Here is a 14,479-nt window from a genome sequence, read left to right as displayed (position 1 = left end):
TGTGTGACCTGCTGTGCTGAACCTCACAGTAGATTTTGCTGGGACAATCTACCGCTGACTCGGACAGGGTTAACTAGCTGCTCAGGGTGTAGGTTCCCTTCTTGTTTCTCACTGATGGGTAAGTCTTCAATCCAGTCGTGATTAGCTCCCCACCTTTCTTCCAGGTTACCTTGGTGACGTCAGGGGAATAGTCCATCGCCAAACAACCATAGACCACAGAACCGGTGTTGTGCTCCTGACAGGAGGAGACCAGGCAGTAAAGTGTGGGGGGAGATGGTGTCTCTACAATAGAATGACCATGTTAGTTTCTGATAATTTCACCTTATCAATTACTCAAATGTATCCTCAGCTGCAACCGTTTGCCAGTATGCTCCCGCTGAACCCTACAGCATAACTGGAGTTTATTGTTGTTTCCTACCAGTTGCTGATCATGATCATTGGTTCCCTCTTTAGAAACATGCCCTCCACCTTGACCATTACCATATAACTTAGGAAGACGAACATCCTTATCCCACCCCAGTATCTGTTTGAAGATCTCACCAATTGACACTTTCACTGGATTGCTGTGAAGAGCAGAGCGGATTCACAAAATACAAACCAAGGAAATGCAGATTCATCGAAATTCTACAGTGTGTGTAAACAGGCTATTTGGCCCAACAAGTCCACACCCACCCTCTGAAAAGTAACGCATCCAGACCCATTCCCCTACCCTATTATGCTACAATTAACCCTGACTAATGCACCTAACCTCCCAATCACTGAACACAACATTTGCAATTCCCACAGGTTGCACATCTTTGGACTGTGGGAGGAAACGCGCACAGGCATGGGGAGAAAGTGCCAACTCCACACAGACAGTCACCTGAGGCTGGAATGGAACCCAAGTCCCTAGCGCTGTGAGGCAGCAGCGCTAACCACGGAACCAGCGTGCCACCCCATTAGGTACTGTGCTGCTGGAAATACCCAACAGCTGGCAGTACCCCCGGAGAGAAATCAGAGTGAATCATAGAACATAGAACATTATAGCGCAGTGCAGGCCCTTCGGCCCTCGATGTTGCGCCAACCTGTCATACCAATCTGAAGCCCATCCCACCTACACTATTCCATGCACGTCCATATGCCTGTCCAATGACGAATTAAATGTACTTAAACTTGGTGAATCTACTACCGTTGCAGGCGAAGCATTCCATACCCTTACTACTCAATGAGTAAAGAAACTACCTCTGACATCTGTCTTATACCTATTTCCCCTCACCTTAAAGTTGTGTCCCCTCGTGTTTGCCGTCCCCATATTTGGAAATCAGGTCCAGTGAGCCTTCCTCACTTATCAATGCAAGGCAGAATGTTCTCTCTGGGAGGAAGGTCACTGCAGCAGCAGCACATGCAGGAGCTGAGCACTGGGACGGGGACGATGGCTGTCACGGCTGAACTCATGCCAATTGTCCAGAAGTTGAAACATCTAATTTATAATTATCTGTTCTGGAGGCCTCTGAAAAATGGAGCACCATCAAGATTCAGAGACTTTGGACTGTTACAGCTTAGTATTTACGTAAATATGATTTGAGAAATGAACAAGTAATCTTTAACTTTAATAACTATCAAACTGACACGCAGTTCACCACCAAACCTCATCTTTCAGACTAACCACTGCACTTACTCAGCCTAGACCTAAATTTCCACTAACATTGACAAACCCTACCCTGCTATACACCCATTCATGCCCGGAACACAAAACCCCTATCACATGAAACGCATCCAAGGCTATCCATATTGGTAGTGTAGATGAGCAGAGAGATCTCGGTGTCCATGTACATACATCCCTAACGTTTGACAGCCAGTTTGATAGAGTTGTTAAGAAGGCATACTTTGTGTTAGCTTTCATCGATAGAGGGACTGAGTTTCAGAACCACGAGGTTTGGCTGCAGCTGTACAAAACTCTGGTGTGGCCACACTTGGAGTACTGTGTACTGTTCTGGTCACCACATTATAGAGAGAATGTGGAAGTTTTGGAAGAGTGCAGAGGAGGTTTACCAGGACGTTGCTTGGTATGGCGGGAAGGTTTAATGAGGAAAGGATGAGGGTCTTGAGGCTGTTTTTGTTTGAGAGAAGAAAGTTGAGAGGTGACTTAATTGAGACATAAAAGATAAACAGAGGGTGGACAGTGAAAGTCTTTTTCCTTGAATAGTGATGGCTAGCAGGAGAGGACATAGATGACAGATGTCAGAGGTTGTTTCTTTACTCAGAGAGTAGTAGGTTCATGGAACCCACTGCCTGCAACAATAGTACACTCGCCAACTTTAAGGGCATTTAAAAGGTCATTGGATAAACATATGGATGAAAATGGAATAGTGTAGGATAGATAGGCTTCAGATCGGTTCCACAGGTCAGCGCAACATCGAGGGCTGAAGGGCCTGTACTGTACTGTAATGTTCTATATTCCAGACGGACATATGATCTCAATTCCTTTCACTCATTTACACTCATGCCACCCTGTACCTGGTCCATGGTGAATCTGGACCTGACTGGACCTGGCACCATCATTTTCACAACCTCTGACAAAAGCCCACTACCCAAGACATGACCTCAGCCCTTGATCACTGACCTCTCATCTTACCCAAGTCAACCTGTACACATTGCATCTTAGCTCCTTTTGCATCTGTGCTTTACAAACTACTATTTTGCTGGACTGTGAGCTTTGTATTTTGACAACACATCTGCCTGTCACTTCATCACAGTGACCTTCCACCCCCGAAACATCCTGGCAATCTGCCCACCTCTGCACTAACCAGCCTGGCATTCTGCCCACCTCGCCAAAAACCAGCCTGGCAAAGACAGACCTCCTGCTTTTCAGCTCAAACTATCCCTCACCTACCAAGCACAATTCGACCAAATTATCCTGTGACCATTACCATTTACCTTGATGCCACCTTGCCAGACAGGTGCATGCAAGCTTATCCAGCAGCCAGCCAACACCTCACAGCCTACCAGCCCAAACTCTCCCACATTCCCAATCTAGCCCCTCACTTGCTCACCACCTTCCAACTTTAAGCCGACTCCGCCATAAAGTCAGTGAGACATAAAGTCGTACAGCACAGAAACAGTTCCTTTGGTCCAGTCCATGCTGACCAGAGTTCCCAAATTAAACTAATTCCACTTGCCTGCCGTTAGCCCATATCCATCCAGACCTATCCAGTTCCTGTAGTTCAAATGTCTTCTAATTGTTGGACCTATTTCTGCATTTACCACTTCCTCTAACAGTTCATTCCAGTGTTTTGGTCAGTTACAATATGAAGCCCTAAATCCTGCACTCAGTGCTCTGACCAATGAAGGTACATGTGCTAAACATCTTCAACACACTAGGTACTTGAGACAACGCTTTCAAGAATCTATGAGTCTTGAATCTATGAATTTTTGTGGCGGAGAATTTCAAAAGAATTCACCATTCTTTTGTTGAACAGTAAACAATCAGGTTCAATGTTATCGAGTGTTGGGAAGACTGGTGAGCAGCAAGATTAATGATGATCCCATGAATGGAATAACCTTCTAGGGAGGCCGAGATGCCTTCTTCAGCTTCCATTTTGCATGCTGACATGTCCCTTCGGCAGCATGTTCCAAAATTGTGATCCTTGAGGATAAGGGCGCACATGCTTGTAAAGCTTTCCTCCAAATCAGACTTCAACTTGACTCTCGACTATTTCCCTGCCCGTTTCCTCTTCCTCAATCACAGCCATCGGACTCACTTCCTAACAGTGCTGTGAATGTGCTAATACCACGCAAACTTCAGCAATTCAAATAGACTGATGACAACTGGTTTCTCAAGGCGATATAAAAGTCTGACACATCCACACCTGTCTAGAGATTCAAACAACCACTGGAAGAATTGAAAATTATTTGAGGCACCTGCGTGTCTACACAAGATGACATGGTTTCCTTTTTTAAAAATCACACAACACCAGGTTATAGTCCAACAGGTTTAATTGGAAGCACACTATCTTTCGGAGCAACGCTCCTTCATCACCTGATGAAGGAGTCTCGTTCCGAAAGCTACTGTGCTTCCAATTAAACCTGTTGGACTATAACCTGGTGTTGTGTGATTTTTAACTTTGTACACCCCAGTCCAACACAGGCATCTCCAAATCATGGTTTCCTTTTGTGTGATTTGACTGTGCTTTCACTGAATGAACAGAGCTATTTCTTACTCATATAATAGGAATGAAGCTTCCCTCATTTTTCGCAACTGCTGAAAATGTGTTGCTGGAAAAGCGCAGCAAGTCAGGCAGCATCCAAGGACCAGGAGAATCGATGTTTCGGGCATGAGCCCTTCTTCCTGAAGAAGAGCTCATGCCCGAAACGACGATTCTCCTGCTCCTTTGATGCTGCCTGACCTGTTGCACTTTTCCAGCAACACATTTTCAACTCTGATTTCCAGCATCTGCAGTCCTCACATTCTCGTCATTTTTAGCAAGGCAATCACACATAATATTTCTTTATTCGAGGGAAGTATAGTATTAAATTAATGAAATATGATGATTGGGAGGTTTCAATTGGAAATTGTCAGAGATTTAAAGTTTACTTTCATGAGCAATTAATTCCAGCCTCATTGTGTCACAGTACTCAGAGGAATGTCTTTCAGGAATGGTGTCTCCTTTTGTTATAGGCAGTCGAATCAGTAAATCTGGGATAGTGTTTGCTTGTTAATCAAAGGTGTTAACGAGTTTTAGCCAAAGGGAGGCCTGTGGATTTATCTCACAGATGCACCATGATCTAAGTAAGTGGTGGAACAGCTCAAGGGGCTGAGTGCCTTCCTCTTGCTCCAACCTTCCTATCATTGTGTCATTCATTAAGCTAGCACTGGCTGGGAATACTTTTTATTAAAATATTTCAACAAATTAATTGTTTCACACATCCTTTAAAAAAAATTCTGTTGATTATTTGGAACGGAATCATTGACATTCTCTATTTGAGTGATCAAAATAACTTGCACCCAACTACAGCAGCCACTACACTCTGGAATGTGTTGTTACTTCATAACAGTTTCTTGTGAAACTACAGCTTGAGATCAGGGCGCTCAAATTCAATGATCCTCTGATATTTAACATCTCTGAACATTCACAATTTGTTCAATTGCATCTTTTCTCTGAAGAAAGTTTTTAATCGAACAGAACTTTTTTCAATGAAACAACAAACTTTAAATGCTAGAAAACCAAAATAAAGACAGAAATTTCTGAAGAAATTTAGCAGGTCTAGCAGCTCCTGTGGAGAGAAGGAAAGGTGAACCTTTCGCATCCAGAGATCCCCTCTTCACCAAATTGTTTTCATGTTTTTGGCACAAGAGCTCACACCTGTTGAGATAAACAGGGATTATGTTTGCTTGACTCCTGCTGGAAAAATAATTCTTAGCAGAGGTACTGGATGGTCGGAGATAACAACTGAAGACCAACTGAAAAGCTATCACCATCTGCTGCAAGTGTTGGATTCAGCGGAACTCCCACCTACTGAACAATCAAATTCAGCTACAGCACTAGTTTAATATAAAGTAAAACAGCCTAAGCATAATCTCATCAAATATGCTTCGAAAATGATTCATTCTGGATTACTTATAAATGATATTGTTAGAACAGCAAGTCAAAAGCTGGGATTTATTTGAGTAGTTACCCCATTAACCCCATCTAGCGATGCCCAAAAGCTTGTGAACAAATATTGATCTGGAAAAAGCTGCTACCCACCAAATTCTGTTTAATTTATGAGAGACACAAGTCAGGACAGCGAGTGAATAGATTTCACTGGCCTCTGTGAGTGGAATTCCAACAAATACCCAAACATCTCAATCTGCTTTCTTGCACTGAAGTAACCTGGTAAGAGATGGTGTTACATACCTCTCTAACAGGTTGTAAGTCAAGACAGGCCACCTGGATCAGAGTCAGGGACACTACTACAACATCACCACAGACCTGAACACAATGAGCTCAACAATATCACGGAGAACACAGCCCACCTGTTTTGACAGTACATAAACCATGTTAGTTATTAACACCTTCCAACAACCAGGGATTGTTCCAGAATGTTTGTACAATGAAAGTAACATTTCAACATTTATCCAAGAATACTTTGACAGCAGCTCCGAATTGTTCAAACTTTATGGGAACTACAGAGGAATAAAACTAGGAATTGCATTGCCATCAATTCACTGTCACTGGATTTCACCCTAGAACTCCCTTACTCTTTCCCCTGCGAATGTTGCTGCACCAGATGGTCTACTTAGTTTGGTATAGATTTAAACGTTTTGAATGGTTGCCAGTGACATGAAAAGTTGATGATAGGTTTTTAAATAATAAGATGCAAAGTAATTTCTGATTCTACATTGTGACACAAAATATGTCTTGGACAACTGAGGCACAAAGAAAATATGCAGTGGGCGGCCTGGTGGTACAGTGGTTAGCACTGCTGCCTCACAGCGCCAGAGACTAGGGTTCAATTCCCGCCTCAGGTGACTTTCTGTGTGGAGTTTGCACATTCTCCCCGTGTCTGCGTGGGTTTCCTCCGGTGCTCCGGTTTCCTCCCACAGTCCAAAAATGTGCAGGTTAGGTGAATTGGCCATGCGAAATTTCCCGTAGTGTTAGGTGAAGGGGTAAATGTCGGGGTAAGGGTGGGTTGCGCTTCGGAGGGTTGGTTTGGACTTGTTGGGCCGAAGGGCCTGTTTCCACACTGTAAGTAACCTACAAACAAATCTAAAAAATTCCCTCTGCTTCGCTCAATTAAATATCTGTTGTTGCCAACAACAAATTTCAAAACTCTTGCAATCTGCCTTTTATTCCTGAAATGTCGTTCTGATTGGAGCAACTTAGTCAGGGCTCTCAATTCTGAGGCACCTAATCGATTATTGCATATCTGGCAGATAAAAGTGGTTTTGAAGCGCGAGATGAAATTGAACTGTCTGAGATTCAGCTATCCGAACTGGACAATTTACAAGTGGTCAGGACGGGTATCCAAGTTAGTTGGAGATAGCACTGAAACAAGCTATACAACAGACTTAACCCTAGCATCTCCTCAATTCCTCACATCAAATATATTCACTGTAATTAACCATTCATTGTAGGAACTAACCAGAGGATTAATGTGAATGAGAATGTGTTTACAATGAACATAGATAACCACTGAGTTAATAAATTAATAAGCCATTGTAATAAACAAAATTATTGAGGTGGGATATATCGCCAATTAAAGCACAGATCCAGAGGAAATGGACTATTTTCTAAATTATTTTAACATATTCTTAAAACATTTCTTGAACTGTGGAGATTTTGCATGCACTGCATAAAGTCAATACTGCATTCCAGTGTGGAAATGCATTTCTTTTGAAGAAATTAGGGCAAGTTCATTTTCTTGTTAGTTGCTTTGAATGATCGAAAATGTTTTGAAAAGGTATGAATTCAAAACATGCTTCTGTAAGAAGGTGCTCGCTTTAATGGATGTGGGCAGTGCGGTGGTTTAGTGGAGAGCTGAAAATGTGTTGCTGGTTAAAGCACAGCAGTTAGGCAGCATCCAAGGAACAGGAAATTCGACGTTTCGGGCCAGAGCTCTTCATCAGGAAACAAAGCCCTTCCTGATGAAGCGCTCTGGCCCGAAACGTCGAATTTCCCGTTCCTTGGATGCTGCCTAACCTGCTGTGCTTTAACCAGCAATACATTTTCAGCTCTGATCTCCAGCATCTGCAGACCTCACTTTTTACTTACTGGTTTAGTGAACAGCATTGCTGTCTCACAGAACCAGGTAACCAGGGCTCGGTTCCAGCCTCGGGTGACTGTCTGTGTGGAGTCCACACATTCTCCCCTATGTCTGTGTGTGTTTCCTCCCAAAATCCAAAGATGTGCACATCAGGTGAGTTGGTCATTCTATATTGTCCATAGTGTTAGGTGCATTAGTCAGGGGTAAAGAGAGGGTAGGGGAATCGGTCTGGGTGGGTGACACTTCAGAGGATTGGTATCGACGTGTTGGGCCAAATGGCCCGATACATACAGCAGGATATCTAATCTAAACGATCCTCACACTTAACTAATGTGAGCAGTCTCCTTCAGATTACTGCATTGCAATAATCGGTCAAGTATGTTAATTAAAAGATGTATTACTCTATTTTCAGTGTTTGAATAAACAATGTGCTATGTTATCCCCTGGTTCATGTCTTCTGCAAATTTGTGAACGATGCATATTTCTGAACATATCGATAAAACATACATTCTCTGGGTTTGCAGCAAGCACTCCAATGGTTTAATGACCCTCCGAACAGTAAGTAGCGCATTCCCCCATCCTATATTTACTCCTGAATAACGCACCCTAACCTACACATCCCTGCACACTGTGCTAAATTGTTCAATACAGAACTGTACATCTTTGGACTGTGGTAGCAAACTGGAGCACCCAGAGTAAACCTTCGCAGACACAGGGAGAATGTGCAAACTCCACGCAGATAGTCACCCGAGGGTGGAATCAAATTTGGGACCCTGGCGCTGTGAGGCAGCAGTGCCAACCACTGAGCCACCATGCTGCCCTGCGAGGTCATGATTATTTTAATTAATTCAAAATTTGGCCTTGGTCACATAATTCACTATAGCAGTTGTTTCCGAAAGAATGACTTTTCAGTTGATACTTTGTTGTAAAATGTAACTATTTATTTAAAATGCACGGATTAGGAACACCTAAAGCATTGTGCAGATTAAATAATTCAGTTAATGTTTTATTTTTACCCTGCGAATCCAGTTTAATCAGGGACATAACAATAAATTAACTCAAGTTACTTGTGAAACTGATCAAAGCAGTGAAACTGATTTGCTCTTCATCGAATCGAGTACAATTTCCAAATGGTCATTGCCAACGATCTTTTCCAGCCAGAAAAATTGTATGCAGTGTACAGCGGAATTGAAAGGTGTTTCTGGATCAATTATAGCACAGTCATGGCATTTTTGCTGAAGAGCAAGAACTATTAGAATATTATACTTTTGAAATTCTATTTATATTTCTCTATGACTTGTAAACTATTTAAAGACAAACCTTGTGAATGGACTAGATAGTTGAGTTCTGAATGTGGATTGTAACGCATGGATTAGATTAATCCTTAATTATTACTTCTAAGTAAAGTTTGCATCCGAAGATATCTGTTTTCCCTTCATTTCCAAAATCTTTGCGATTTGCCTTTCACTTAATATTAGGCTTGAAGAAATTTCAACTCGCTGGTTGCATTGAATGAGGAAACTGGAGCGGTTCACTGTCACCAACCACGTTAACATTGCAAAAGCAATGTAGAAACCAGATACGGTTTCCCCAATATAACACATTTAATGTTACCTAGTCACAGTCCCTTCTCAACAGAGCAAAGTTCACCAAATCACAACACGATGTGTTTGCAGCAGAACTAGCTCTGCAAACATTTTCAACAGAATCGAGAACATGATGTAACTTCACAAAAACAAACTCAAATTGAAATCTAACAAAGCTGCTCAGAATCCAACAAACTAATGATTAAATTGAATAGAAATAACAAGTCACAACAGCAACCTTGTTTGTGAGGGGACTTAACATTTAAAGCTGTAACATTTCCTGCAACCGTTCAATTTATTTCCAACCTGTACACCCTTCCTGATCATGAAATCTTCTACAGCGCACAGTAGAACAGTTGAAGGCATATATTGATTAACCACTTCAAGGTCAAAACAAAATTACTTGAATGGACAAATGTTACCACATTATAATTATAAATTAGTGTAAATTACGTAATCTGATCAATTCTGCAGTTTCAGATTTTAGTCCCAAATTTTATTTTGAATGAGGCTACTCAAAACAAAATTGAGTTAGTTTACAATTAGAACTGAGATTATTTTTAAAAAGTCAATGCATTAAAAACGTTTTTTCATTTCTCTCACTTCCGTGTTTCTGCCTACAATTGCTTTTTAGACCGTTACAAACGGATGCATTGTTTTCCATCAAGCGCAGAAAAATGTCATATGAGTTTAACAAATGCAGAAATGATTCATTAAAAACGAAGAACTTCACAATATTGGTAATGAAATGTCATCCACAGAGACAATTTCCTCAACAGAAAGAAAACACCGATTACAGAAAGCATGAAAACGCAGATCAATTCCACAAACTGAATAAGAATTTAATCAACACAATTCAACAGAATCAAGAAAAATAAAATCAGAATCCAATCAACTCAAAACAACAGATTTAAATGAAACATAATCAGAATCCAACCAATTCCATTCAACGGAATTAAATAAAACCATTTCAAAAGCCAATCAATGCAATTTAACAAAACCAAGTAAAAACAAAGTCAGAATCCAATCAACACAGTTCAACAGAATCAAGTAAAACAGTTTCAGAATCGAATCAACAGAATGCAATATAGCGCCGCAAGAAAATTTTATGACAGTTTCTAACCTGCTTGTCATCAACAAAATTAACAAAATAAATGAGAAAATATAATCATGGTAAGTGCATTATGTATACATTGAATCTTTTCAAAAAATGAATAATGACATTTTAGCATATTTTAATCATGTCTGGTAATATATCGCACATCTTTAAATTATTAGCATTTGTTGTTGATAATAAAACTCACAGTCAGTGTGTCACTGACATTAAGCATTATTTATACCTGACTGATTAAGAGACATAAGGTGTTTCAAGTAACCCAGCCACATACAAAGCCCACCTGATCAAAAAAGATACACTGAGCAACTGTCTCCATTATCACCATTTTAACTATTTGCTGAGCCTTTACTGAAGTCTATAATCAGTCTGAACAATAATCAATCCGAACCAAACCAATCTCAGCACAGAATCTGAGTTTCATTTAATTCAGAGATTAGTCACATGAATAGAAAGTTTTTAAAAAGTCACCAAGAAAATTCAAGGGTCTTACCTGAAGTCACAGTCACCATGGTCCCTTGGCCCCAGTAATCAAGATAGTATATCACTGTGAGACACGTTGTTTCAAATACTATGACAGACTGTAAACTGTAAAATGCAGATAATTTCATCACTTCCTAGAAAGCAGTGATTCAGACTCCTCTAAAAATGACTCTGCATTATTTCAGCTTTAACTATTCATTTTATTTTGAAAGCTTGGAATACTTTTCCAGGTTTGGTCTGCATTTAGCTTGTCAATCAACACGAAGAAGGTAGAAAAAAATTATACATTTGTACAAACTAGCACGACTGGATTGTGTTTAAATTGCATCTCACATTATTTCTCGCTCCTGCCACGGTAGAAATCACCAATTTGAGATAAATCCTTGTTGGTGGTTATTATATGAGAATGCCGCAATGCACAACACTGTGACCCACTGTAGCATCACAATGATGTAGACCAGCACAGTCATTCTCTGTTCTTTACTCAAGGTCTCAATTTTCATTTGAAGTAGCCATTTAGTACTGATCATGTTTAGAAATAATGTCAGAGTTGATATAACAATTAGCAGTGATTTCCTGAGCTGTCAGATATATTAAAACTAACATTTTGTCCGAGCATTTAATTGATGGAAGTGTTAGCAGTACATATGACATGCCCAAAACATTGTCCCGTTGTGTCACCAGTTTGGTATTTTAAATGGTACAGTTCCTCTTTGATAGTTTTGTAAGAGGCAGCCTGAGGTCTGCTTCAGATCGCAGTTGATATAATTGCAATTAAAACTCGTACTGACCGTCAGTTTATGATGGAATTGACAAAATGTTCCCTCGAGCTGTTTATGAACGGGTATAGCCCTGGTTCCTCTCGCTGTGGTCTCTTGCACAGTAATAGATGGCGGTGTCTTCGACCTTCAGGTTCCCCATGTCCAACGCGAAAATGTTGTTTGAAGTGTCTTTGGACGCAGTAAATCGATCCTTAATCGCTGGTGCATAGTTATTGCTGTTTGAATTATAGTAGTACGGCAGCCACTCCAGACCCTGTCCGGGAACCTGGCGGACCCAGTGCATGTAGCTGCTGCCAAGATCGAAGCCGCTGGTTTTCCAGGTCAGTTTCAGGCTGCCTGCGGGATGGCCAGTCTCTGCCTCTGGCTGAATCAAAACAATCTCCGACTGGACACCTTTAAAAAAGAAAACAAATAACCCATGAGCATTAATGCTGATGAAATGATGGCTGAGTGTTTTACATTCCTGCGGTAGACTAACATTGAGAAAGTAACAAAGAGAGACTTGAACAAAAAACACTCACATGATAAGAAAGTCAGCAACAACCTGAGAAAAATTGTCGACTCAATCATTCTGATAACTTCTGGGAAGCGGTTCTGTCAAGATCTTTCTAAACAAAGCCGACCCAGGAATGTTGAATTACGGTCTAGTGCCCAGGATTTATATGGCCATCGGAAAGGGCAGGCTTACAGTTTCCACCTGTTGGTTTCCTGCTGGAGTCTGAGACTGAATCCTGGTATCAGCTCACACAGCCCGAGCACAGGGGCTCATGTATTTACATGAGGTTATGTTTAAACATGGACATATACACATCTTGAGATATTTATTTTGCTGGATAGGTCCTTTGGAAGATTTTTTTTTAAATGGTGGAAGTAAAATTGAGTAACTCCAGGTCTGTATCACATGATCGTTGCAAGTATTTTGCTTAAAAAAAATTCAATTGGAAGTTGGCTCCCTTTATTTCTACATTCATTTACAAGCAGATAAAACTAAAATCAAAGTTCAAACATATTACCAGCTAGTAAAACAATTCAGCTTTTTTTTCCCCCTGGACACTGAAAGTTTCTGTCCCACTACAAAATAACATAATTCATACTGAACATTTCAAATTCAATTTAGACAACTGAATACAGAGCGTGTCCAAAGTGATTATATTTAGAATATTCAATTAGAACTTAACTCCCTTTCATCCTACATTCAACCACAAGCAGATAAAGCTAAAGTGAACTTCAATAATATTATTAGCCAACAAAATGAGTGACTTTATTTTTGCTGTCACTCAAAGTCTCTCTCACATTACAAAATAACATACCATCACTAATCTGCGTTTCTAAATTCAATTTAGCCAACATAATATGAAGCATGTCTGAAGGGATTATGTTCAGAATGTAAGTGCGTGTCACTAAACAGTTTGGACCCGGAGATTAGAAGCACCTCTTTACATTGCAGAATGTCTCTCCCTGCATCTTTTTTTCCAAATTGCTCCGACCCTAAAATGCACAGTAAAGGAAAGCTGTGTGCCGGAGAAACAAAAAGTGAGTTGACAGTGATACATGACACCTAGGTAAACTTCTGAAAGAGTATCTAATGAACTAGAACAGGACAGTCCATAAGTTATTTTTTAAATCCTCAACATCTAAATCATTGCAGGTAACTGTCTGAGTACACCAGGAGTGTTTGGTTAAATTAGAGAGTAATACCATAATCATTACCACGGATGTAGGTCATAAACAGTACATTTCTCTGCTCACTGATAGCTCTGACAAGGGGGTTAACTCATAAAAATCAGCAAAAATTCGCGGTTACACTACCCCAGTATTAACCATGTATAAAGGGCCCACTCAGTTTTAATGAGATGCATGAATCAGAGAATGGTGCAGCAAGTGATGTGAGTTTGAACCAATTCAAGTTTATTAACTTACTTTGAGATGATAACAAATATTACTGCAATGTGGGATTTTGGATCCATTAACTTCATATTCAGGAGATTTAAAGATACTCAACAAACAGGCTGAACGAATCAGAACGTCACTGCATTCAATGTCCTGTTTCTGATAGTCATACAGTGAATGCTGTATCCATTGACTTTCCTTTATAAAGAAGAAATGCCAAGTGAAATGTATCTATTGTGAGTAAATGGGGAAATATAGTTTGTTTGGTAGGATTTTACTTTAGTTGATTCATTTTCCCTTTAATCGGCCAGATACAATAGTTGGCAGCAATTAAGCTGACTGTGGAAAAGGTTTTTGAGTTCCCAGTTTCATTTACTGGAAGCAGGTGGAGTTTCTGCAGTGGATCAAAGATATTTTGTCTCACTGATGACCAGTTGGTGGAAAGCAAACTGTCAACCATAACCACTGCCTCTGCAGAAACAAATCTACTCAGCAACAATGCTGGAGAAAAGTTTATTTTCAGTTGTGTAACCTGGAGAACTAGTCCCTCCTCTCATTGAAGGAAATATTCGCAGAATTTCAGACACAACCTGAACATCAACAGTTCATTCAAGGATCACTACAGCACTGCTCAATATTGAGAAAAAATGATAAATAGTCACAGAGTCATGGAGTGATACAGCGTGGTTACAGACACTTCGGTCCAACCAGTCCATGCCAGTCATAATCCTACACTAAACTAATCCCACATGTGTGTACTTGGCCCATATCCTTCCAAATATTTGATATTCATTTACTTACCCAAATGTCTTCTACACGTTGTAAGCATCCACCGCCAAATCATCCCACACACAAACCATTCTCTGTGTAAAAAGTTGTCTCTGATATCTTTTTTTTAT

General features: G+C 40.4%; 1 gene segment (V, D, J or C); it reads right to left on the bottom strand.

The window, feature by feature from the left end:
- Positions 1–73: 73 nt before the first annotated feature.
- On the bottom strand, positions 74–12,260 carry LOC132836345 (Ig heavy chain V region-like). The segment is given in 4 exon segments: positions 74–282; positions 10,919–10,972; positions 11,790–12,083; positions 12,212–12,260. Coding segments are annotated over 4 exon segments (606 nt in total).
- Positions 12,261–14,479: the final 2,219 nt, after the last annotated feature.

Source organism: Hemiscyllium ocellatum, chromosome 46 (genome assembly GCF_020745735.1).
Source record: "Hemiscyllium ocellatum isolate sHemOce1 chromosome 46, sHemOce1.pat.X.cur, whole genome shotgun sequence".
NCBI classification, from domain to species: Eukaryota; Metazoa; Chordata; class Chondrichthyes; order Orectolobiformes; family Hemiscylliidae; genus Hemiscyllium; species Hemiscyllium ocellatum.
Note: the sequence above shows the minus strand (reverse complement) of the source record. Positions and strands in the feature narration are given on the sequence as shown.